We start from the raw sequence: 24790 nt of genomic DNA, 5'->3' as shown, positions 1-24790 counted from the left end.
CAGTTCCTCCATACCTAACTCACTCATTCATGTCTTTACGGGCTTTGCTTTGTGCACTGATATGCAGCTATGTTGTAACAGGTAGGGGCCATCCCCAATCTGTTCACACAAAGTTGGGAGCATGAAATTGTCCAAAATCTCTTGGTATCCTTAAGCATTCAGAGTTCCTTTCACTGGAACTAATGGGCCAAACCCATCCCATAAAAAAACAGCCCACTATCATAATCTCCGTTCCAATTAACTTTACACATGGCAAAGTGCAGTCAGGCAAGTACCATTTTCCTGGCATCTGCCAACCCTAGACTCCTCCATCAGCCAGACAGTGAAGTGCGACTCATCGCTCCAGAGAGCATGTCTTCACTGCTTTAGCTTCCTGTGGCGGCATGATTTACACTACTGCGTCTGATGCCCTGCATTGCACTTTGGTGATGTAAGTCTTGGATGTAGCTACTAGACCTACCAATACAAGGGTGATACTTTGGAGGCTACCTATGCTGGGGGGGGGGGGGGGGAAGAGAAGTACCTCTATTAGGGTGACAACCTATACTGGGGGGACACCCTGACTACCAATACTGGGGGAGGGGGTTGCATTTTTGGCTACCTACCTATACTGGAGAGAAATCAATTTTGGTGTGTTTGGGGGGGGGGGGGGGGGGGAGACAGATTTAGCCACCTATTATTACAGGGAGGTGAAGCGGTCTCTGACTGGGAGAGGGAAAAAGGCCACAGACTATGTGCTGCTTGGGGCCAGAAACACCTTAGCAACACTCCTGTCGTACTCTTATCATGTAGCAGATATTTCAGCAAATGTTAATTGTATCAATGGACACACAAATAAAATGGAAGTAAAAAAATCACACATATTACTTAACCATATATCTAATTAAGGAATAGCTTCATACAAACCAATACATACAATAATTCATAACGGACGTTCACAAAGTATACCCCAGAAATCCTTGTACCTGATCATGTGTAAAGTGCATCTTTTGCAGCCTCATGTTTCCCGCCATCTTTTGCATGCTGCTATTCTCCCCACCTTCCCAATATGGTGGAAATGGGAGAGCACTAATTCAGGAAGTAAGGCGGAGCATCTCTTTCTCTGGGGACTATGGGAATGGCACCATTTTAGGATTCCTGTATTTCACAGTACTTTCCCATGTAACTCACATGATGATCATATACCCACTTACTGTTCACTGTATCTATGCACTATATACATGCATGTTGTACGGTGCTCATGCACTGCACAAACCTATACAGTATATTGCTGCACATATCGCGCACATGCGCTCTGTACATGTGCTGTACACTTAGCATTACACCTAGGCACTTTGTTCACACCCACACAATGTACTCTACTTGTAAACACACACTGAACATGTCTGGTGTAAACATAGCCATATACTGCACACCCATGCATTGTACACTGGCCTGTACATTTACCAATATTAAAGAAAAGAACATGACTGGATGTTTGTGGTGAGTATGGTCAGCTGTATTGAATGTTTACCACTGTCAGGTACAACATGTATGCATATACTAGGTAAACCATTACTTGTCTTGTCCTTTCAACGTGTTTTTTTACTGCAACAAGCAGCAGATGGATGAGGCCTATTATATCACCAAGGAAATACTGAGCACAGAGACCTCTCACCTCAAAGATATTGAGGTCATAACTGTGGTAAGTGAGCTGGGGATTAATACTTTCCCTTGAAATAGAATTTTATGTTTTCCTTCCACATTTTAATGTCTATATGCCTCCATGCTTTTCAGGTAGGTGTGAGAACATTATCCTGTCTTTGGATGTTAAAGCGGATCCGAGATGAAAAACTAACTGTAACAAGTAACTTGTCTATATATCTTATCTAAAGTATAGATAGGTAACACAGCAAATCTAGCTGCAAACAGCTTTAATAGAATATGATTATTTCTTCCTGTGATACAATGACAGCAGCCATGTTTGTAAACATTACACAGAGGCAGGCCTATCTGTATCTTGAGCATTCAGCCTGTGAAAAAAAAACACCTAATCCTCCCTCCTCCCCTCTGCCTCTGAAATCAATGGCTAGTAACACCCCCCCCTCCTCCTGCCCAGATTGAGCTCCCATGTGCCCTTGCTACTGCCAAGGCTCTCTGAAAACCTGTGGGCGTGGTTTATTTAGTTTATAGGGAATTAGAGTGTTAAAACAAAAACAAAAAAGTATTTGGCTTGAGAAATGCCCTATAAACAATAGGAAAGGAACACAATTATGCAATGTGTAAAAGTTCACCTCGGATCCACTTTAATACACAATCCCATACCTTCTCTTTTAACCTGTTTAGTTTGCATTAAGTCCAGCTGAATGGACTTCAGAAGAATGATTCATTTACTTCTGGTAGTACACACCAGTGATTATCGTAATCAGCTAATTACCACTACACTACATTTTGAGGGAATATTTGCAATTACACCTATACGTAATTACAAATTGTTAATTCAATAGATTTTTTTTTAATTATTCGTAATTTCGCATGATTTTTCATGTAATTTTGGTGTAATTTCGTGTCAACTTTGGTGGTAAATAGCAAAGCCCCCATACATGCTATTGTCCCCAAAATGACAACATCTGGTAAGAATAGTGGGTACAAGTAAAAAAAAAAAAAAAAAAAAAAGTTTTTGAAAGACCTTGTAGTTTTTGAGAAAATTGATTTTAAAAATGCAAAGAAAACTGTCTAAACTTATTTCTTTGCATTTTTAAAATCAATTTTCTCAAAAAACTACAAGGTCTTTTTAACAAAAAAAATAATAATATTTTTTTGACTTGTACCCAATATCCTCCTTAAGATATGTAGCAATGTTGGTAGCAGTAGCATGTATGGGGGCTTTGCTATTAACCGGAAAAAGTCAGCACAAAATTATGTGAAAATGTACAAGAAAAATTACTACAATTTACAAATGATTACAATTACATATGAAATTAATTACAATTTCCCCCGAAATTTCACATTATGATGCGGAATTGGGAATTATGGTGCATAGTTACGCATAGGCGTAATTCCTGCTCATCACTAGTACACTACTACACGACTGATAACTAGTCTCTGCTGTTTCCCATAGAGTAATCTTATCTTTGCCACCCTATAGCAAAAACAAGGTATGTCCTGTACTTAAATGACACATTAATTTTTAATTTTTTTTGCCCACAATATCATTAAATAGTTTTTTTTAAGCCTTTTAAACCTAAATAATAAAAACAATATGAAAAAGTCCCCAAGCAATTCCATTTAATCTCAGATGTGATTTAAATTTATTTGCTTCATCTTTAGTTACATCACTTTGATAATATAGTATTTGTTATTATTATTGTATGCCTTACCCACCTTTTGTGAATTAGTGTTGGCATCTATAGCAGGGGTCTCAAACTCGCGGCCCGCGGGCCATTTGCGGCCCTCGATACAATATTTAGTGGCCCTCGCTGGCAAAAGCTTCTTTATAGTTCGCTTCAGTGCTCCCGAGTAATCCGCCGCATCCCCGCCGCTAAACGAGGGCTGCAGAGCCCCCAAATCGCCCGGGGGCAATCCGCCGGCATTTCCTGGAAGGGGCAGAGCTTTCAGCTTCAGCTCTGCCCCTCCTGACGTCAATCGCCGCACGGATCGCCGCCTCTCCCCGCCCCTCTCTGTGAAGGAAGAGTGAGAGAGGCGGGCAGAGGCGGTGATGCGCCGCGATTGTGAAATTCCTTATGCGGCCCAGCCTCATCCTGACTTTGCCTCCTGCGGCCCCCAGGTAAATTGAGTTTGAGACCCCTGATCTATAGTGTTTGGTTGCAATTTGTGAACTCTATTTTTTGTTTGTTTTAAGCATAATTGGGTCTGAAATGAAATGGTTTTCATTGTGACAAGGATGAAACTAATAGGTGTATTGTATTATTTACTAAAAACTCTGCATGACACAAGGCCACAATGCATTCTGCTGACTTGCTCTTACAGAAACTATGGAAACCGTTAAGGTGCCCATACATCACAGTGGTCATTTGAATCTTCTGAGAGGCTGCATGTCATTTCTAGTGTTGTTTGTGTTCACATTACGTATCCCACTAAGGGCTCAAGACAGAATGAAGGGAAAGCATTTGGCTTCGGCTTAATGAGACACTTGCAGCCAGCCGTGTGAATCTGCGCTTATTTAAAGAAGAACTTAAGCGAAAAGGGGGAAAAAATCAATACATTGCAAAGTAAGAAGTTAAAAACAGAAGAGAAATCAAGTCATTGATAATCGCCATGTAATTTGTATATATTGTCTGATCCGCAATCAGCTGCGCATAATCATCTTTACTACTGACAGACAAGAAAAAAACTAGACCGCACCAACTGCCATTACTTATAACCGCACCCCCTAACAATGTGATAGGCTATATATATGCAGGAAGGGAGATACTTGCTGCGTGGCAGTTGGAAATGGCTGTTATTTCCCACAATGCAATGAAGTTTACAGACCAGAAACTGTCAAAACCCAGGTGGTCACATCACACTGTGGGAAGGGTTTCACTACAATATCAGCCATACAGACCCCCCTGATGAGAGAAAAGGTGACGATTTCTCATGGGAAAAGGGGTTATCTGCTACTAATTGGGATGAAGTTCAATCATTGGTTACAGTTCCTCTTTAAATTGGCAAATATGCACTACTAACCCTGCGGTGGCGGAGCTGATCTGTAAATAATCTTGGAAATTACCCAAACACCTTAAGGTGGATCCGAGATAAACTTTTGCTCATTGCATGATTGTGTTCCTTTCATATAGTTTATAGGGCATTCCTCAAGCCTAATACTTTTTTTTGGTTTTAATACTCCTAATTCCCTATAAACTAAACAAGCCTCGCCCCCAGCTTTTTCAGTGTGCCTTGGCACTGTAGCAAGGGCTTATGGGAGCTCAGTCTAGGCAGGAGGAGAAGGAGGTTACTAGCCAAAGATTTCAGAGGCAGAGGGGCGGAGGAGAGGGGACTGAATTTGTCACAGGCTGAGGGCTGGAGATGCAGAGTAGCTTGCCTGTGTGTAATGATCACAAGCAGAACATAGCTGCTGTCATTGTATCACAGGAATAAATAATCATAAACTGTTGAAGCTGTTTGCAACTAGATTTGCTGTTTAAACTATCTAAACTTTAGATACGCTATATAGACCAGTTACTTGTTATAGTTAGTTTTTCATCTCGGATCCGCTTTAAGCCTTGAAGTTTGACCTTCCCATTGCACTATAATGTATTCTTCTCTCTGGTACCATGTATGAAAGGCCTATTCTTTCTGCAGTGGCTCCACAGAGCACTCTGCAAAGATGGGGAACTACAGGAGACCCTGGCACAACAGATGAAACCTTTATTTTCGTGTATGGAACCAATACAGCAGTTTCACCAGGAATTTCTGCAGCAGCTGGAAGATGTCCTAAACCTTTGGTGAGCACTTATCGTAATAATAAAAGCAAATGTAAAGCTCTTGATATAGGGTATGGTTTTGGAACGAAACAAATCGTTCAAGCTCCCACTTTAGGCAGACCTGTGCTAATCACTGAGCTAACTATAAGCTTTGTTATAAATAATAGTTCTCTATGTTTACTTCCTGTGCTCAACGTTCTCACTAAATTTCTTTACATACCAACTGCTACCTCCTGACTGCTACTTTAGGATCCTCGTCGTCTTTATTTTTTACTTGTTTCTCTTTTTGTTTACCCAGCTACAAACTTGTCTACCTTAAATTGATCATTGTTTACTTGATCTTCCCCCAAAGGGGTGCATTTGGTATTACCTGTATACTTAAGTATTTTTCTAAATAAAACTTCTTTGAAACTGAAGCACTTGATATTATACTAATGTACTAGCGGACCCGCTGCGTAGCTTACGCTGCATAAGAGGGTAGCAGGCAGGTAGGGGGTATTGGGCTCAGCGGCGGGGAGGGGGGTCGGACCCTTCCTCACCTGGGTCCCTCATCTGCGCTCCCCCTCCAGCTTAAGCTCAGCAGCAGCCACCGCCGCTATTAGTAAGAGTCAGCGGGCGAGGATGACTCACCTCTTCCGCTTTCCAGCGTGCGTTCCACTCGTCACTTCCTGCAATGCCGCCCACTGTATTGTAAGTGGACGGCATTGCAGGAAGTGAGGGCAGTGGAACGCGGAAGAGGTGAGTCATACCCGCCCACTGCCTCTTACTAATAGCGGCGGCGGCTGCTGAACTTAAGCTAGAGGGGGAGCGCAGATGGGGTACCCAGGTGAGGGGGGGCGGATCCGGCCCCACTCCCCGCCGCTGTGCCCAATACCCCCTTCCTGCCCGCTACCCCTCCAGCTCGGCGGCAAGTCTAGGACCGCCCCTGGGGGCAGGGCGCTAATTCTTGCTTGGACCGGCCCCTTCTTGCTTGGACCGGCCCTGGGGGCAGGACACTACTTCTTCTTCTTGCTTGAAGGTTGAGACACGTAGCCTATTTTTATATACACACACACACACACACACACACACACACACACACACACACACACACACACACACACACACACACACACACACACACACACACACACACACACACACACACACACACACACACACACACACACACTGGGGCAATAATGGACCCCTCTCTGATCAGATCTGCCAGGGAGAGATCTATCTGATGGTCAAATCTGGTTGCCATCTACAAGGGTATGGCCACCTTAAATTTATTTTAGAGAAGATTCTAAAAAAAAAGTATCAAGAGGCAAAGGATAATATAAAAGTAGCAGAGATAGAACTCTTATCTAGGATGCGTTGCAACAGATAGATAGAATGCATGTGTTCTATCAGTCCACAAAGCAAACTAATCCCACATATTTATTTATTGTATTTATAACGCGCCAACATATTACGCAGAGCTGGACATTAGTTTAGGTTACAGACAATATTTAGGGGTGACATACAGCAATACAGGAATACAAGAAAAACCAGATCACACAGCACAGTATGAGTACAAGGTAGTGCTTAGTCAGTCACTGGATGGAAGCATGGAGATTAGGCAAGTTGAGTTCACTTAAATGCATAGTGCTCTAGTACAGATTGAATTTTATCCCTGTTTATTTCATGATTTACCACTGTTTTTGTGTGATTTAGGGTATCTCTCAGAGGCATTTATCAAGCTCCAATATAAATAGTTGTAAAAACATACTGATGTAAAAAGATGCAGAATGCAGTAACAGGTTTATCTCTTTATTAAAACAGTTATTGGTAATTGCACAAAGGGTGTGTTCCAAAAACCATACTGAAGAGCAAAGAAAATATACTTTAAAAGCATTGCCTATTTATTAAAGCTCTGTTCACAGAACCGAAGTGATGGTCAAGTCTGGGAGAACTGGAGAAGCATGTAATCAGTTTGATCAGCTGATGGATTTGCTCTGATTATTATTATTATTATTTAGTATTTATATAGCGCCGACATCTTCTGCAGCACTGTACAGAGTATATATAGTCTTGTTATTAACTGTCCCTCGGAGGAGCGCAGAATCTAGTCCCTACCATAGTCCTATGTCTATATTGTGTAGTTTATGTATTGTAGTCTAGGGCCAATTTTAGGGGGAAGCCAGTTAACTTATATTATTTTAGGATGTGGGAGGAAACCGGAGTGCCCGGAGGAAACCCACACAGACACGGGGAGAATATACAAACTCCTTGCAGATATTGACCTGGCTGGGATTCAAACCGGGGACTCAGCGCTGCAAGGCGAGAGCGCGAACGACTACGCCACTGTGCTGCCACCGTGCTGCCCTCTGGTTTGATGTGATCACTTCCTGCTTCAGCTTATGATCATGACTAGCAAATCATAGACTTGCATATCTATCACCTGACCAAACTGATCACATACTTCCCGAGGAGTTCATCTAGACATCACTGGGAAGGAGAAGGCTCCCCAAAAAATAACCATGGATGTAATAATTATAAAATGGCTTACCTCTAAGAAGGGGCAACGCCAATATAGGAAAGGAATTTTAATAATCAGACACAAAAACGATAACGCGTTTCGCGAAGCACAGTCCTCTTCCTCAGATCAAATAAAGCAGTGTCTGGGTAGCCGAGGTGCAGAGTTTGGAGCGCCTAAAGTTTTCATTTAGGTGCTCTACACATGACCAACACTATTATTTATAAATTGGCACCTGAATGTTGCAGACTTTTGTCACTTCAGTTGGTAGCTAGAGATAATAATACATTAATTCTGAGCATAATTGATGATTGTGTTGCCTTTATTTTACTTTTCATTATTTTCCTGGTTGGTCCCTTTGTTGTGTGTGCTTGCAGGGAAGGAAGATGCGCACACGCTAAGGATATGCAAATACTTGGAGATTTTATGTTACGGAAAATGACTGCCTTACGGGTGAGAAGATGAGTATGTACACATATTCTATGTTCTTGTTGCTCTGTACCTGAATAATCGCTGCCCCTATTGTTACATCTGCTAATTCACAACCGCAGATGACACAAACCACTCCATACATACATGGCAGATGGAGAACAGGAAAAAGTTTAATATGCAGCAGCAGCCCCTGGCCTCCTACTAGTCCACGTCAACATAGCAAGCAGCACCAAACATGTATTGATCTACTACACAATGCTCCCTCCATAGAAAACTCCTAAAAGAGGACCTGCAAGTAAAAAAGCATTTTGACAACATAATTGCAAATCTAATGAGGCCGGGGGTTGTTTTAATGTGAACACATTTATGTTGTTGTGGATAACCTCTATCTGGCAGGGGCATAGCAATAAGGGGTGCAGAGGTAGCGACCGATTTGGGGCCCTTGGGCCAGAGGGGCCCCGAAGGGCCCCCCCTCAACTACAGTATTAGCTCTCTATTGGTCCTGTGCTCATAATAATCACTTCTATAGATACTTTGAATAGTGGCAATCATTAACAAGCTGTTCCCCATCCCCTTCTTGCACCTCTGACACTGTAGTTGCAATTGGCAGGTTTTGGTGCGCCGTATCAATTATGTACAGAGTGCTTGGGGAGCCCCATTGTAAAACTTGCATCAGGCCCACAGCTCCTTAGCTACGCCACTGCTACCTGCCTCTTTCCACTTGTATATTTGACAGCTAAAACATTTTGCAGAAAAGCTTGAGTAGGTGTCCTCTCTACTTCTGCCACATCCCTAGTACTGCATCTGTGGAAATGGAGGCTGGAAGCTCAGAAGTGCCTCATCCAGTGATCCAGGTTTATCATACAGGCTTCCTCTGAGCTGTGTAACTGGTCAGTGCCTCTATGCCAAAAATGTCACTTTTACCGTGTAACTGCAAGGGCCTCCTTGGGAGTCATGATTGCCGGTATGCTTTTGTTATGGCTTCTCTACCGTCTAGTCACCACAGATTGAGTTGCTTTGACAAGCATGGTCAACTTTCACTTGACAATTCTTTACTTGACCACAAGTTCTAGTTCCAGTAAGTCCAATGGAGTCTTTAGGTTGTGGACCAAGAATCACATTGCTGGTGTATAAGAGGCAATAGCATGAACCGAACTGTGATAAAATAACAAAAATGTAGTGTTACCAGGACCCCCACTGTCCTTTGGCATGGACCATAGTGACTCCTTCGTAGTCTGTTTAAATCAATTATTTTAGCACTTTGGCACCTTAGCACTTTAACACTGTTAGCTCCTGACGAAGTTTCTAATTTATTGAAACGAAACATGTAGAGTTTTGTGGTGTGGGGTTTATAATAATCAACAATGGGAAATTGGCAGGCTTGTCGATATGACTAACTACCCGTACCTACCAACCCAATTGTTACACGTATTCACTATTAGTAGTATTTGTATTTGATCCTTTTAGAAACATGAATTAAAAGTTATGTTTTATTGCTATTTTTCCTCCGAGAGGGTAATAATTGTGTATTCTTCCCAAATCAGGTGTGTTGTTAATCTAAATCAGTGGTCCTCAAACTACAGCCCGCCGGCCAAATGCGGCCCCCTGAGGCTTTTTCACTGGCCCCCAAACATAAAATGCATAACTTATAGATGTGGCCCACTGCACCTTTAAATATTGGAGGTCCACATATAGAATAGCAGTGCTGGCACAACCCATCCACATACTATAGAAGCCAGCGAGCAGTCATTCACTGGCTTCCAATCCAGTTCTGCATAAGGTGACACTGCTGTCCAACTGAACGACAGGTTGTCACCTGGGTCTGCTTCACTGCCTGGTGCACAAGGACGTTCTTCGGGCACCGCATGACTGAATGGGTGCTGCTGGGCGTTCTCTTCTAGGCATGATTGGGGGAATCAATGCCTATATTCAATGTAATGTTGTATAACATCATTTAATGTATGTTCCGACCTCCCAGCAGTCTGAAGTATGTTGACCTGGCCCTTTACCGAAAAAGTTTAGGAACCCCTGGTTTAAATCTTTAAGCCAGACCATTTGTATGTGCGTGCTATGGGTTTAACACTGCATACTTTATTCTGTTTCACTTGAAAGCTAAAAATTATTCTGATGTAAACTGTGCCCATCATAACTGACCGCAGTCTCTGGAAAGTCAGGTCTCTCAAACTAATTTTGTGCGTCTTAATTGTGGTTGATCTGTTAGAGTTGTGAAATTTAAAATGCATACATCTAAAATGTACATTTTTCCTACAGTAAATTGCAGTATAGATTACTTTTTACCTATGATGCAGTCATTGTAGGTAGTATAATGCTGACAGATTTTGGACTAGTCATCTTCTCATGGTAAATTCCCAGTATTTCCTTTATTCTTTATGACCTGAAAAGGATCTATGCATAGATGCTGGAAAAGATCTATTCAAAGCTGGCTGACCTCCCTACTCATTTGCACACTATTTCGGCAGTTGGACTGAGCAACTGCCATTCAGTAAGTGCTTTTGTAAGTAAAGAAATTGCTGAGAATCCCCCATGAGTAGGTGCGCTAGTCTAAAAACCTAGCAGAATTGTCAGGTTTTTACTACCTACTGCAAGTTAGAGCAACAAAGGAAAAAGTAATTTATAGTGCATTTTTTTTTACTGTGGGGGAAATATACATTTTATATGTACGTATTTAAACTTTATAGGAAACCACGTGTATCTGACATTTTCTGGCTTTGATACAGCGGACTTTTCCTTTGTAGGGAAGCTATGGCATTGTGCATTTTCTCCTTCGCACTGGAAGCAGTACTGCTCAGAGCCAAAAAGAACATTAACCCTCTGTGCATGCTCCTTTTATCTTTGCCATTGTTGCAGACATTGCTTCCATCCTTACATAAACTAGAAGAGGTCTTCCTGGAGATGCAGAGGAAAACCCAGGGGAAGCCGGAACTAGATATGCTGCTACAAGAATTTGAACAACAGAGATTGTGTTACCTGCCCCTCAGCTGCCTTCTGCTGAAGCCTCTGCAATGCCCCCTGCAGTATGAGAAGTTACTAGAGCGCCTGTGCCGGCACTATCCTCCGTCACACTATGATTACAACAACTGCCAAAGTAAGCCTTCTTTCTACAGAGTCAAGTGTAAAGTGCGGTAACCAAGAGCATCCACTGTCATGGGATTTCAGTAAACTTAGTTACATTTAGAATAATGTAAAAAATAGGTAATAAGGCTTCAGGGCATTCAAGGAGTTAACCCCAACAGATCATTACTGTACTTCAGTCCAGCTAGCACAGATAACAGGAGGTGTGTTTCCTCCTCTCTGTCTGTTACGTTTTGGCACATTGCACATCATTGTTCTGTGTACTTCTTCTAAAGATGTATCCTGCATCTGCTAGTTGTTGAGATTCTGCCAAATATTATACTGCTGACAAATGTACGGTATTCAAAAAATTCCATAACTTTGATATTACATTGGAAAGCCAAATGTAGCCATAGACATGAATAATTAATCAGCCATATTTTACAAAAGAAAAGGAAACAGAGAGCCCAATATGGTGTAGTATGCAAAATAAATGAGGTATATTAAAGTAAGTAATTATTATACTCACAAAACTGGGTCACCATAAGGCAACCACTATACAGGCAGGTGAGGAGATTAGACCTGTCCTCACTCAGGATTAAGATGTCGCTCTCTGTAGATCGGAAGAAGAAAGGGGATAAAAACCCCTCCACCAGGGGTGGACACAGGTAATTTAAAGGAGAACAGAGGCGCCAACAGGATAAAATGTACTAAAAACTTTAAAAATCTCAAAGGAGGAAGTGGTGGACTTACCTCCCCGAAGCAGACATGAAACTGTCGTTTATTCAAAACAGAAACATTTATTCATATACTCCAAATAGACAAAAGCAACGTGTTTCGCCGGTACAATCCTGCTTTTCCTGGCAATAACGATAAGGCGTACACAACAGTGTTGTCTCTAGATCACGCTCAGCGCCTCTCAAAGCAATTGTCCACACCACAGTGCATGTCTATGGGGGAAGCAGATGACTACACCCAGCTACATGTCTTTGGTGGCAGCAGTTGTTTGCATTGAAGTGTATGTCTGTGGGGCCATAGGATGTACTTCTGATCCTCAGATTTACTGCTTCTTCCAGGGCCCTTAGGAGAGGCCAGTTCTGTGAGTTCTCGCCTCCGGCACCGCTTGCTGCACCTGCAGAACCTGCAGAGACTTGACCAGCTGGAGAGAGACCTCCTGGGAGGAGAACACCTGTCTTCTCCAGGAAGGGTGAGTATGTCACTATCCTCATCATGCTAATATGTTCTGTTTTGTCACCTGTGGCCACAATGTTTATCATCTCTGCAGGAATTTATTAGAGAGGGCTGTCTGTACAAACTGACCAAGATCGGCCTGCAGCCGCGCATGTTTTACCTTGTAAGTATGTTCTGAAAACACTCTACGATGTTTTATAGTTGCTAGAAGAATGTGAATTTCAACCTACCAGAAAGTCCACAAGCAACACAAAAGAGAAACCCTAAGGTAAAGTTGGGTAATCTTGTAGTCCTCTAAAAGGAGGAAATTGTTCTGTAGAGACACGCAGGACAAAGGAAGGTGATGTCAGAGAGAGTTCCTTTTAATTAACTCCCTCTTAGAACCAAGCCTTGGGTGTGTTTTGAAGTCTACGGGTGTGTGCAAGAGGGAGTTGACCTCGCTTCCTCTGATAGCCTCTCCTCTGAGGAGTAGAAGGTTGTGCATGGCACAAATAAAAGATTTTTCATGTCCACCATTTTAGCCATATATATATATTAAAAAAAAAAGATGATAAATGTACGTTATCAAGGTTACTTTTGATAAAAACTGCATAGAGTAATAACTGCTGCTGTACAGCTGCAGCAAAGAGTGTCAGGAGAAAGTCCCTCTCCTTTGGCCATTCAAGCCTCCATATTGGTTCTTGAAAGTAATTGATGGCATCATTGACTAACAGGAAAGCACAGTAGCTCATCTAATTTTACTGTCATTTTGTATTTGGACACACAGTATAAGTGACAGCTGATTACGAACGCTTCAGTTCATATAGCACAGTTTTAGACACTATTCTAAAAAAAAATAAAAAATCCTCACTCACTGTCCCCATGACTGGAATATGAGCCCTGGTGATCCTGGGAACAGGAATAAACAATTGGACAAGGGATATATTCAAACATTGTTCTTCCCCCCCCCTTGAAGTTGGGATTCATTATGGATGACCACACTCTGTATATATTAACTTCCTGACATAAACAAACCAATCACTTGGTCATTGACCACATCCTGGTGATGCTAAACAGAAGCTGGAGTATATCAGGAGCAGAGAATGTGGTACCAAGATGGTCACTAGGTGGGATGGAGATTATGAAAGAAGGGGTGGGCTAGCTGTCGTTCTTTATGATCAATAAACATAATAATTGAGAGAGGTGTATTGTGCAACAAGCTGCTCACGTATTCTCTAGTTCTCAGATATGCTGATATACACCCGGAAAGGGCTGAGCTGCACAAACCAGTTTCGGGTCCATGGGCGCCTTCCTCTTCATGGGATGCTGGTGAGTATCCATGTTTGTGGATCATCATGGTGAATGGTTCACCTACCAGCTTTCCAGTGCTGTCACCCTGGGCTTCTTCCCACAGTTCAAAAATGTTCAGTCTATTAGCTTTCACCACATTGTTTCCCATATTGTGTATTTGTGAAGTAAGCTAATATAACATCCTGTTCAAAATAACTTAACCCCTCGGAGTAGGTTCACACCAGGCCCAATATCAGACAGTTTTTCACAAAGGTGACCCGTAAAAAAAAACGGACATGTCAATGGATCATATGTTATTGATAGGACCTGTTCAAATGTGTCCGTTGTCTCAGTTGAGGTAGTGGGACACAAGGTCCGCTCTTGCATGTCTTTTTCTGACACAACACGGAACATGGACATGTCATATATAGCATAGTATCTATATGTCTATTACAAAGGATACCACGATTACATTGACGCACACAGTAGACAAGGGCTGGGACAAGATCCTCCAGCACTTGAGGTTCAGATTCAAAAGTGCGCCGGGCTCCCTCTACACCATGTCAATCAATCCCTCCATCTCCTCTTGGACTCTTCCAGTAGTGCAGTAATGAGAGGTGCCACTAGAGGGCCTCAGAGAGGAAACAGGAGGACTGTGTGACAGGGTGATGACTGATCATGGTGGCACCGAGGCAGGTAACTATTACAGCTCGCTCTGCATATAGCTGGGCACAGGGGTGCCCAGAGGCTAGTGCCTCCAGAGCCTTTGCCACGGCCCATACATTGGATCCACTATTAAAGTGGGAAACTCTGAGTATTGTGAACTAAGCCTCACTGAAATTTATATCATGCTTCAGTTCTTGCGTCTCAATCATTCTTTTTTCCCCCCCCTGCATGCATGCCATTGCTTCTCCATTTCCTCTCCACTTGTAACTGTCAGCTGATGGTGCTGGACCCACCAGTGAGTACTGACACACAGGGGCAACTGTGGTCTTAGATTTTCTTTTATTATAATATACACTTAGTTTTGTACGTTTTTGTTGTCACATGTTGGATTCCATTTTTGTTTCCTGCTGCCTCAGGCTGAGGAAATCCTCAGTTCTGTCCCTCACTGCTTCACCATCTACTCTGCACAGACCACCATAGGAGTTGCTGCCAGGTGAGCCTGTTGCTGCAGGGCCTACTTATGTGTTCATAGAACATTCATGATCCTCCATTTCTTTGTACACCCCCAGTACCATTTGATTGGCCACTTGGAAGGATGAAACCCTATGCAAAGTTTTGTACTGTATGTTGTATTTCTGTCAGTGTTTTCTTTACTTATATTTAAAACAATGTTGCCTCTTTCCAACCTTAATATATACAGTAGCAAGAAAAAGTATGTGAACCATTTGGCATTATTTATTGTATTTATAAAGCGCCAACATATTACGCAACGCTGAATCCATTATATGGATTTCCGCACAAATTGGTCATAAAATGTGGTCTGATCTTTATCTAAGTCACAACAATAGACAATCACAGTCTGCTTAAGCTAATACCACACAAATAATTAAATGTTTCCATGTTTTCCATGTTTTTATTGAACACATCATGTAAACATTCACAGTGCAGGTGGAAAAAGTATATGATCCCCTGGATTTAATAACTGGTTGAACCTCCTTTGGCAGCAATAACTTCCACAAACGTTTCCTGTAGTTGCAGATCAGACGTGCACAATGGTCAGGAGTAATTCTTGACCATTCCTCTTTACAGAACTGTTTCAGTTCAGCAATATTCTTGGGATATCAGGTGGAAATCACTTTCTTGAGGTCATGGCACAGCATCTCAATCGGGTTGAGGTCAGGACTGACTGGGCCACTCCAGAAGGCGGATTTTCTTCTGTTTAAGCCATTCTGTTGTTGTGTTACTTTTTTGCTTTGGGTTGTTGTCCTGTTGCAACACCCATCTACTGCTGACCTTCAGCTAGTGTTTGATAACTTCTTGTAAAAACAAAACAGAGGACACCGAGAGCCCAATAGTGCAATATTGTCTGGTAAGCTCAATATATAAAATAATGTCAAAGGTTCTTATACTCACAAAGGTGGGTTACCATCAGGCAACCACTTGACAGGCAGGTGGGGAGTATTAGTACCTGACCCCACTCAGGTATAAAAGTCGCTCTCTGTAGATAGGAAAGTGGGGAAAGAACCCCTCCACCAGGGGTGGACTTAATAGTGCTGTAATATGTACGAACAGAGGCGCCAAGCAGAGTAAAACAATGTTCTAAAAATGATAAAAAGAGGGAAGTCGAGGTGGACTTACCTCCCTCTGGTAGTGGACATATACTCAAATGCAGAGTAAAAATATATATACAATTTATTCACAACTCCATAAAATCGCAACACGTTTCGCGGTCAACAGTCCCCCTTCATCAGGCAGTATAGGAGCATAAAAAACTGGTTCAGGTCCATAAAGCGTGTGAGCGCTTTATGGACCTGAACCAGTTTTTTATGCTCCTATACTGCCTGATGAAGCGGGACTGTTGACCGCGAAACGCGTTGCGATTTTATGGAGTTGTGAATAAATTGTATATATATTTTTACTCTGCATTTGAGTATATGTCCACTACCAGAGGGAGGTAAGTCCACCTCGACTTCCCTCTTTTTATCATTTTTAGAACATTGTTTTACTCTGCTTGGCGCCTCTGTTCGTACATATTACAGCACTTTGATAACTTCTTATTGGGAATAGTAGGCATGGCAGTACATGGAGAACACATAATGTATATGGGGCTACATGAATCTATTAGTGACATGTTTCAATGAATACACAGTTATCAGGCTAACATTGATGTCTACCCTCTCTGAGCACATTCTTACATCTCCATAACGGTTGTGTGGCTTTTAGCTCTCAGGTAGACATGAGACGATGGTTGGATGATCTGAATGCAGCAATCAGTCGTGCTCCAAGATACAGTGAATTATCTGCCCTATCTCTGCAGCGTGAGTATTACTGTCATCCTCTACTGTGTGTTTCCTCTCTTTCATTGGGTACCTGCATATATCTGTTTACACCATCGTCTGCATTAATATACACTCTAGGCAGCTAGTGATTATTTTTCTGTGTAACATTGTGTAAAGTTGTATAGCAATTTCTTTCTTGCACTTTGGTTATACCTAAGCCCTGTACATGCACTAGATCAGGTGTGTCAGATTCAATCACATAAGGAGCCAAAATCTAAAACCTAGTCTGTCGCGGGCTAAATAATGTGGGGGTGGGGGGCTGGTCCTGGATCCCTCGCCCCTCCCCCTTCTGCAGAGTAGCGCAGTGGAGCAGTTTAATATTTATCTGTTCCAGGGCTGCATCAGGCCTCCTAATCTTTCTGACACACATGCTCTATGTGGTATACTTCTGGATTTGAAGTAATGTCATGTGATTAGGAGCTGGAGGTATGAAAGCATAGAGCATGCAGCTGCCAGGAAGAATGGAAGAGACAAGAGACAGCGCGGAAGCAGGTAAAAATTACACTGCTCCGCTACTCTGCAGTGTTGGGAGGGGGTTCCGGGGGAAAGGTGTGTGTGTGTTCTATTAGCCACACGGTGGGGCATTTGGATCCGAAGAGGGAGCAACATACTAATTTTGCAGGAGTGGGGTGGCCCGTGGTATGTTGCTGCACCCAGGCTCACAGTGACCATGTTTTAACCAGACACACTAATCATCTGGATGGGAAGGCAGTGTACTGTTGCTCTTTTACTGCTTACAGTGATGTACATTTTGAAGCTCTTGAGGGCCACATAAAATGGCAAGGAAGGTCACATTTGGCTCATGGGCCTTGTGTATGACACCTGTTCACTAGATGATTCTCGCTAAGGCAGGACCATCTCTTCTGAGAATCTAGTATGTCTACAACAGCCCCCAATCCCTCCGGAAGTGTCAATGAGTGATCAGCCTGGTGGTCGTCTTGGCCAAGTGCAGGCTGAGGATATTGTTTTCTTACTCACCTTGCCTGCTCCGTTGTGCTCCACCGGGCCTCCTCCAAAACTACAGAGCATGTCGCTAACCTGCAGTCCAGTGATGCGTCTGTACAGAATTCAGCCCCAAACTGTCACTCGAGGGATCAAGTCCTGATCTCAATAGAAACAGGCCTCATACACGATAAACCACCCAATGGCTCTGGGGGTAAACTACACATTTATCTACCTGCCTGTAGCACTGTTTAATTAATCTTGTATTCTTGGTATTGTTGTTACCCCACAGAACCGTTTATCCAGACTCCAGGCCAAAACCACAGACCCAACACTCTCAGCCATGTGTGTTGGTACCGGAACCAGAGTGTTTCACTTACTGATCACATCACCATGATGGAGGTAACCTATAGCTAGAGATGACTGGATGTACAGTACAGTGTGCCATTCCCATCTGTGACCTCTTGTGACCTTTCTCCTGGTTTATTGCAAATAGAAAATACCCCTGTAGTTACATACAATACATATTATCAATTAATTTTACACACCATAAAACTGTTTATTGCAGGGGCGTAAAAATAGCTCCTGCAAGGGATGCTGTCTTAGGGGGAGAAGCCTCGGGGGGGGGGGGGGGGGGGGGGGGAGCAGCAGGCACAAGCAGCAGTGGGGTGGGGGGCCCGACTCCGCCCCCCCATCACTTCAGGCTACCATCAGCACTCCCCCCTTTAGCAACAACAGCTGGGGTGGGGCATACAAAGTTTTGCAGGGGGTCCCAGTGATTTCTAGTTATGCCCCTGGTTTATTGCATCCTTTTACAACCAGAAATAAGGCCGTGATAGAACCGCTTGTTTGCAGGATTTATGTATCCAACGGGGATGAAAGTAAACCTGAGGCAGCACTAAACAAGACAAAAACAGATACCAAAGGCTGAATATCAACCAAAAGATGGACCGGCAACATGACCTGAGGAACGAGCGTTCCCCAATCCATCCTCTACCGCAGGACACGCAACGGCACATGACGGGCGCAAAGAAAGTTGAAACTATTGCGGTACTTTGCATGGGAGTCATCAAAGATCTTAAATATCTGATCCGCTGTGATGGTTGTGATCGCTGCCCACAGCGAGACAATCGTGCAAACGTACCCAGGGTGTGAAATCGCTAAAACATTTTTTTTTATGTTGCCTCAGGTACACTTTAAAGAGAACCCGAGGTGGGTTTGAAGAATATTATCTGCATACAGAGGCTGGATCTGCCTATACAGCCCAGCCTCTGTTGCTATCCCAAACCCCTCTAAGGTCCCTCTGCAATCCCTCATAAATCACAGCCACGCTGCTGACAAACAGCCTGTCAGAGCTGGCTGTGTTTATCTCTATAGTGTCAGTCTGCTGCTCTCCCCGCCTCCTGCAGAACTCCAGTCCCCGCCTGCATCCCTTCCCTCCCTGCTGGTTGGAGGGAAGGGACGGGGGCAGGGACTGGAGCTCTGCAGGAGGCGGGGGAGCAGCGGAGACTGACACTACAGATGTACACACAGCCGCACAGCACGGCTGTGATTTATGAGGGATTGCAGAGTGCAGGGGGACCTTAGGGGGGTTTGGGATAGCAACAGAGGCTGGGCTGTATAGGCAGATCCAGCCTCTGTATTCAGATCACATTCTGCAAACACAACTCTGGTTCTCTTTAAGGTCCAAGGGAAAGTGTGCTAGGTATGATGCTTAAAATGCATTACTACTAGCACAATAAACACATCATACAGTAATAGTCACGGTTGCTTGGTGGTTTAAAAAGTAGTTTCATGAAGTATTTATTGAAAAACAATATATAATCATGCACTTTTTACTTTCATAAACTTTGAATGCACCACTTTTGCAAGCAGCAATCAAAAATAACAGGAAATACATTTGGTTGGTTCACTTCCAAACTACATGTAATTAGAATTATTTGCATGCAATATTGCATTATTACCATGTCACTAATTATCTTTACACCTGAAAAATCTAATATGTACAAATACATCAGGGGGCAATATAAAAACTTGGCAGATGAGTTTTTTTGTCCCTAGACTTGTGCAAAGGACTAGGGGACATGATCTGCGCATGGAGGAAAAAAGTTTTAGGCATTTTTTGAGAAAGTTATTTACAGCAAGAGTTCTTTACAGATTAAAATGCGGAATGGATTACCAGAGGAAGTAGCAAATTTTATATCTGTTTTTAAGGGGCTTAAGCCCAATCTACACGATACGATTCTTTGTACGATTCGATTAAGATTCTATTTACGATCCGATTAAATCCGACATGTCCGATCGGGATTCGATGCGATTCAATTCGATTTGCCATTGCAAAACAATGGCAAATCGAATCGAATCCCGATCGGACATGTCGGATTTAATCGGATCGTAAATAGAATCGTAATCGAATCGTATCGTGTATATTGGGCTAGAAGATGCTTTTCCTTGCAATGAAAGACACCCATGGTTATAATTACTAGGTCATTCCCAGCGGTGTTGATCCAGGCATTTTATCTGATTGCCATTAGGAGTTGGGAAGGGAGGGGTTTTCTCCTTCCTCTGGATAAACAGTGACGGTGCAGGCTAGTATTGTACCTTGTTTTCTGGTTGAACTCGATACATGTATGTCTTTTTTTTCCATCCCAAATAACTATGTGACTCTTCTTCTAGAACCAGCTCTCTGGATATTTGCTGCGCAAGTTTAAGAACAGCAATGGCTGGCAGCGGTTGTGGGTGATCTTCACCAATTTCTGCCTTTTCTTTTATAAGACACATCAGGTAAAGTTTTTAAAAAGCAAAATACTATCTAATGAAGAGTGTATGATCCTTTCTACACCCCAAAATTACTATTGCTGCTCACAAAATGATTTGTACAGACTAAGACTTGGGTGAATAAAATGTGCATACTTTTCCAGTGTGAAGGACAGCTATGAGGATGAAAATAATTTTCTGTAATCTTGTAAGATACATCAGTGTATGGAAATCAGTGTATTGTGTGTTTACACATGGGAATCTGTGTGTACTGCCAGTCATTGTGTCTCTCGTTTTATGGCGTAGGCTTACATTGTATGTTGGTTAGAATGACATTTTTAAAGAGGAGCTGTCAGCCATACTATCTCAGAAAAAAAACACATATATAAGTAGATACATACTTGCTCTACTTACATAACATATGTATACTGTATATACATATATACTGTCCACATTGTGATTTTAGTGATTTTTCTATAGTAAAAAATTTTTACATTTTAACTGTGTATATCTTGTAGCCAATACTGATGGAATTTTCACCCTTACTCCCCTCTTGTGTATGCATTGCCCGCCCTCCTCCCAGTCTTCAGGCACTCCCACCCAGTTCTGCAATAGAAAGTGCATTGTCTCAGCATGAGAAATAATGGCCAATCAGAGAGGAACAGAGGTGTGGGAGGGGAAAACAATGAAAGAGGCTTCAGCCAATCAGGCTGCATTAGTTAAGGGGAAAGTAGAGAAGTAAAAGGACAACCCAGCATGCCCTGCAACTTCCTTTGTGTGGCAATATACAAAATAAGAGTCAGGTAAACTGGGGAATGATTGTTTATCAACAAGAAAAGTAATAGTGATTTTTAACTTTTGGGTTGCCTGTTTAGCATTCGTATTACTTGTTTACCAGATAAAAATAAATAATTGATTTTTGATTTTATTCCCGACAGTTACACTTTAAGCACTTTTTTTTGTGGCTAATGAATGTCTTTTTGTCCACAGGAAGATGCCCCACTTGCCTCTCTGCCGCTTCTAGGATACACAGTCAGTGTTCCATCAAATTCAGACCCTGTCAACTGTCGCCATGTCTTCAAACTGCACTTCAAATCCCATGTGTACTTCTTCAGAGCAGACAGCGAGTACTCCTGGAGGAGGTCTGTATTGTAATGGCAAATTCTGCTGGGCTTATTGGCTATGGCAGTGTAAAGTGCAACAGCAATATGAGTAATGCAGAAACTCGTAGGAAACTGATTGCAGGTTAAAAAGTGACTATAGCACAGCAAGGCTAGGATGCTCTTATCAGGTTAGGATATTCAAAACTATTTTAAGTTCGCTCCAAGTTTTGTTCAAATTGGTATAGAGGGACCCTGCATTAGAATGGTGGGGTGAAGGAGCATCTGGGAAGACCTAGGACCATCTAGAGGCTTTCCACTACTTCAGGTGTCTTAAGGAAAAATGATTTTACATTTCTGATGATGCATTTTTTGAATTACCTTGCTGGGTACTGAATGCTCTCCTCTTGTCCTAATGTCAGACACTGTTTGCCTGAACTGAACAGCATTGTACAAGCTGTCCAAACTCTTCCCGTTATCCCATCATTGCCTACATGAGGAAGGTCAGAGAGCGGCTAGGAGGGGGACACCACTAATGCTGGGTACACACTGAGATTTTCTGGCCGATTTACTGTCAGATTATTTCCAACATGTTCGATTTGCTTTCCGATCGATTTGCAAGCATTTTCTAATTGACTTCCTTATTAAAGTGAACGGAAATCGATCGGAAAATGCTCAGAAATTGATCGGAAAGCAAATCGAACACGTTGGAAATAATCGATCTGACAGAAAATCTGTGTGTACCCAGCATTAGAGTTTTCCTCTGAACACAAAGCTGACCCTGCCCAACTTCTCCACAAGAGGGAGCAGGAGTAGGTTTGTGATGTCAGGTGATAGCTGTGTGTAGAGTAAAAAAAATCCTCCTGCTCTCCTAGCAGCTCTGTATTTTGTGTAGGGATCCCTGGGTTATGTTGACTGACTTTACTATGGGTAATTCCTCTGGAATGGCTGCTCATTTTAGTCTCCTGTTCACGAGAGATCAGTTGGTCTCCTCAATTACCAAATATGGCTGTTAAAGTTACATTTTTGAAAATGAGGCTGTAGCTCCTGCTGGGGCTCAGAATGTTGTATTCTTAATACTACACATGTAATAATTATAGAGTAAAAGAGCAGTCTGTCACTGTCAACACTCAGCAGTAGTTAATGTAATAAGTATATGTATATGGGTAGAGGGGATGAGTCTGCAGTCAGCCTCGCTTAAAGGGAATATCCAAGCAAATAAAAAAATATCTACTTACCTGGGGCTTCCTTCAGCCCCTTGCAGCAGACATGTCTCACGCCGCAGCTCCACTCTCAGCCTCCAACACAGGGTCCCAGCCGGTGCAGAAGTTGTCCTGCTCTGGAGCAGTAGAGGACGACCTTTCCAAGGTCGGCCTCTGTATCGGCAGGGACCCCGAGCCGGCGGCTGAGAATGGAGTGGCAGCGTGGGACATGTGGGGCTGGAGGAAGCCCTGGGTAAGTAGATTTTTTTTTTTTTTTTTTTACTTGCTCAGACATTCCCTTTAAAGCAAACTTAAAGCAATAGGGGAAAAAAGGTCCTAGATACATACCTAAGAAGAGAGAAGGCTCTGAATCCCATAGAGCCTTCCTGGTCCTCTCGTTCCACTGCTGTCTCCAGTTAAAATTTGCGTCTTTGGGACTCCTCAGCAAGCTTTGGAAGCACTTGTCTATGAGCACTTTTGTCTGAAGAAGGGCACATCCATATTGTGCATGTTTGAGTCCAGAATGGATCTGCTTGTCTTTGGAAGTATTCTGAGATGCGAGTGCTTCCAAAGCCTGCATGACAAGTCCCAAAGTTAACTGAGCTGGATGAATAAATTCATCGGTGAGGATGCAGAGAGAGGACTGGGAAGGCTCTATGGGATCCAGTATTCCATCTTTATAGATACTTGCCTAACTTTTTTTTTTTTTTTTTTTAACGTCTCTTTAGGATTTTTTTTTTCAAGGGCCCACTCTATTAAAGATAAAGCATCCGTGCTTTCATAAAGCACCTGAGGTGGACTGCAGACTCATCCTTTTTAACTCTATACCCTATTAATGGTGGCATCCTCCTACGTCCATCACCTATGGAAAGGGGGGATTGAGCGGCTCTTTCTTCTCCTCTTGCTGCAGGTTTACATATATAGATATGGCATTTCTATACAGAGTTGTGTGGGGAAGCAGAATGTTCCAGCAACCATAGACCTCTTCTTGTGTGCTTCTTGGCGCAGGTGGATGGAGGTGATCAGACGTGGCGTGAGTTCTCCAGGGAAGATCGGACACTTGGGTGAAGATTGGAGCATGGTTGATTGACCTCTGTGATGCTGTGAAATGTTATAGGTGCAGCCAGGCACTTTGTGGAGGATGTATGGAAAGAGACATACATGTGCCATTGCCAGGAATATGGCCAACAAGAAGCATCGCTCATTTTCTGTGTGCGAAGCAGTATCTTTCTGTGGTATTGCAGACTACATTCACAGTGGGATGTTGCAGAGCTGAGTTATAAACTGTTATAACGCAGATGTTCATAGTGTGACGTGTAGCGTTATTACCAGGTACAGGAAAGCATACTTTTCATTGCCTGTATGGTTTACAGTACCTACTGTATGCGACGGTAACACAGCGTTTTTTTTTTTGCATTGTAATGCTGCGTTGTGACTTTAACGTTGCATTACAACGCAACACTCCACTGTGAATAAGCCCTCAAGTGAAGTCAAATTACAACAGACATCTAGAATTTGCAACTCTTCCAATGCAGAAAATAACTAGAAACATACACAAAATGTTGGACTTCAGATGTTTGTAATAAAACTTCTATTATAACTGTACCCAAATGTGCTCGTACCTTTTTTGCGGTGTGTTGAAAATGTACTGCTACTGCTGGGTTCTGTTCTGTGCTTTAAAATATTTTTGCCTCCTGGCAACATCTTTCATACTAGCAGGTGATCCCTGTGGAATGTTTGGTCACTGAGAGTTTGAAAGCCAGTAAATATAGCTGGTCTTCCAGAATGCTTGACACATACCTAATCAGCCTAGGCTCAACATCACTCGGAGGGCGGGGCCTAATACAATATGCAGCATTGGAAATGTTTTTTATGATTCTAAAACCAGGAAAAACATTAACATTACATACCCTAA

General features: G+C 42.7%; 1 protein-coding gene across 1 annotated transcript in view; it reads left to right on the top strand.

Moving 5' to 3' along the window:
- The window catches only part of FARP2 (FERM, ARH/RhoGEF and pleckstrin domain protein 2), a 150537-nt gene extending 126072 nt beyond the window's left edge, over positions 1-24465 (top strand). Inside the window, exons 15-28 of the mRNA XM_068280617.1 lie at positions 1601-1684; positions 5284-5426; positions 8283-8358; positions 11206-11443; positions 12486-12616; positions 12695-12763; positions 13819-13908; positions 14810-14830; positions 14952-15028; positions 16759-16853; positions 18109-18218; positions 20493-20600; positions 21564-21715; positions 23884-24465. Of these exons, the coding sequence (XP_068136718.1) occupies positions 1601-1684; positions 5284-5426; positions 8283-8358; positions 11206-11443; positions 12486-12616; positions 12695-12763; positions 13819-13908; positions 14810-14830; positions 14952-15028; positions 16759-16853; positions 18109-18218; positions 20493-20600; positions 21564-21715; positions 23884-23965 (1476 nt within the window). The 3' untranslated portion in view covers positions 23966-24465. The remainder of the gene's footprint in view (positions 1-1600; positions 1685-5283; positions 5427-8282; positions 8359-11205; positions 11444-12485; positions 12617-12694; positions 12764-13818; positions 13909-14809; positions 14831-14951; positions 15029-16758; positions 16854-18108; positions 18219-20492; positions 20601-21563; positions 21716-23883) is intronic.
- The last annotated feature ends 325 nt before the right edge of the window (positions 24466-24790 follow it).

The sequence above is a fragment of the Hyperolius riggenbachi genome, chromosome 4 (assembly GCF_040937935.1).
Source record: "Hyperolius riggenbachi isolate aHypRig1 chromosome 4, aHypRig1.pri, whole genome shotgun sequence".
NCBI lineage: Eukaryota > Metazoa > Chordata > Amphibia > Anura > Hyperoliidae > Hyperolius > Hyperolius riggenbachi.
This window is presented reverse-complemented; position numbering and strand designations above follow the sequence as displayed.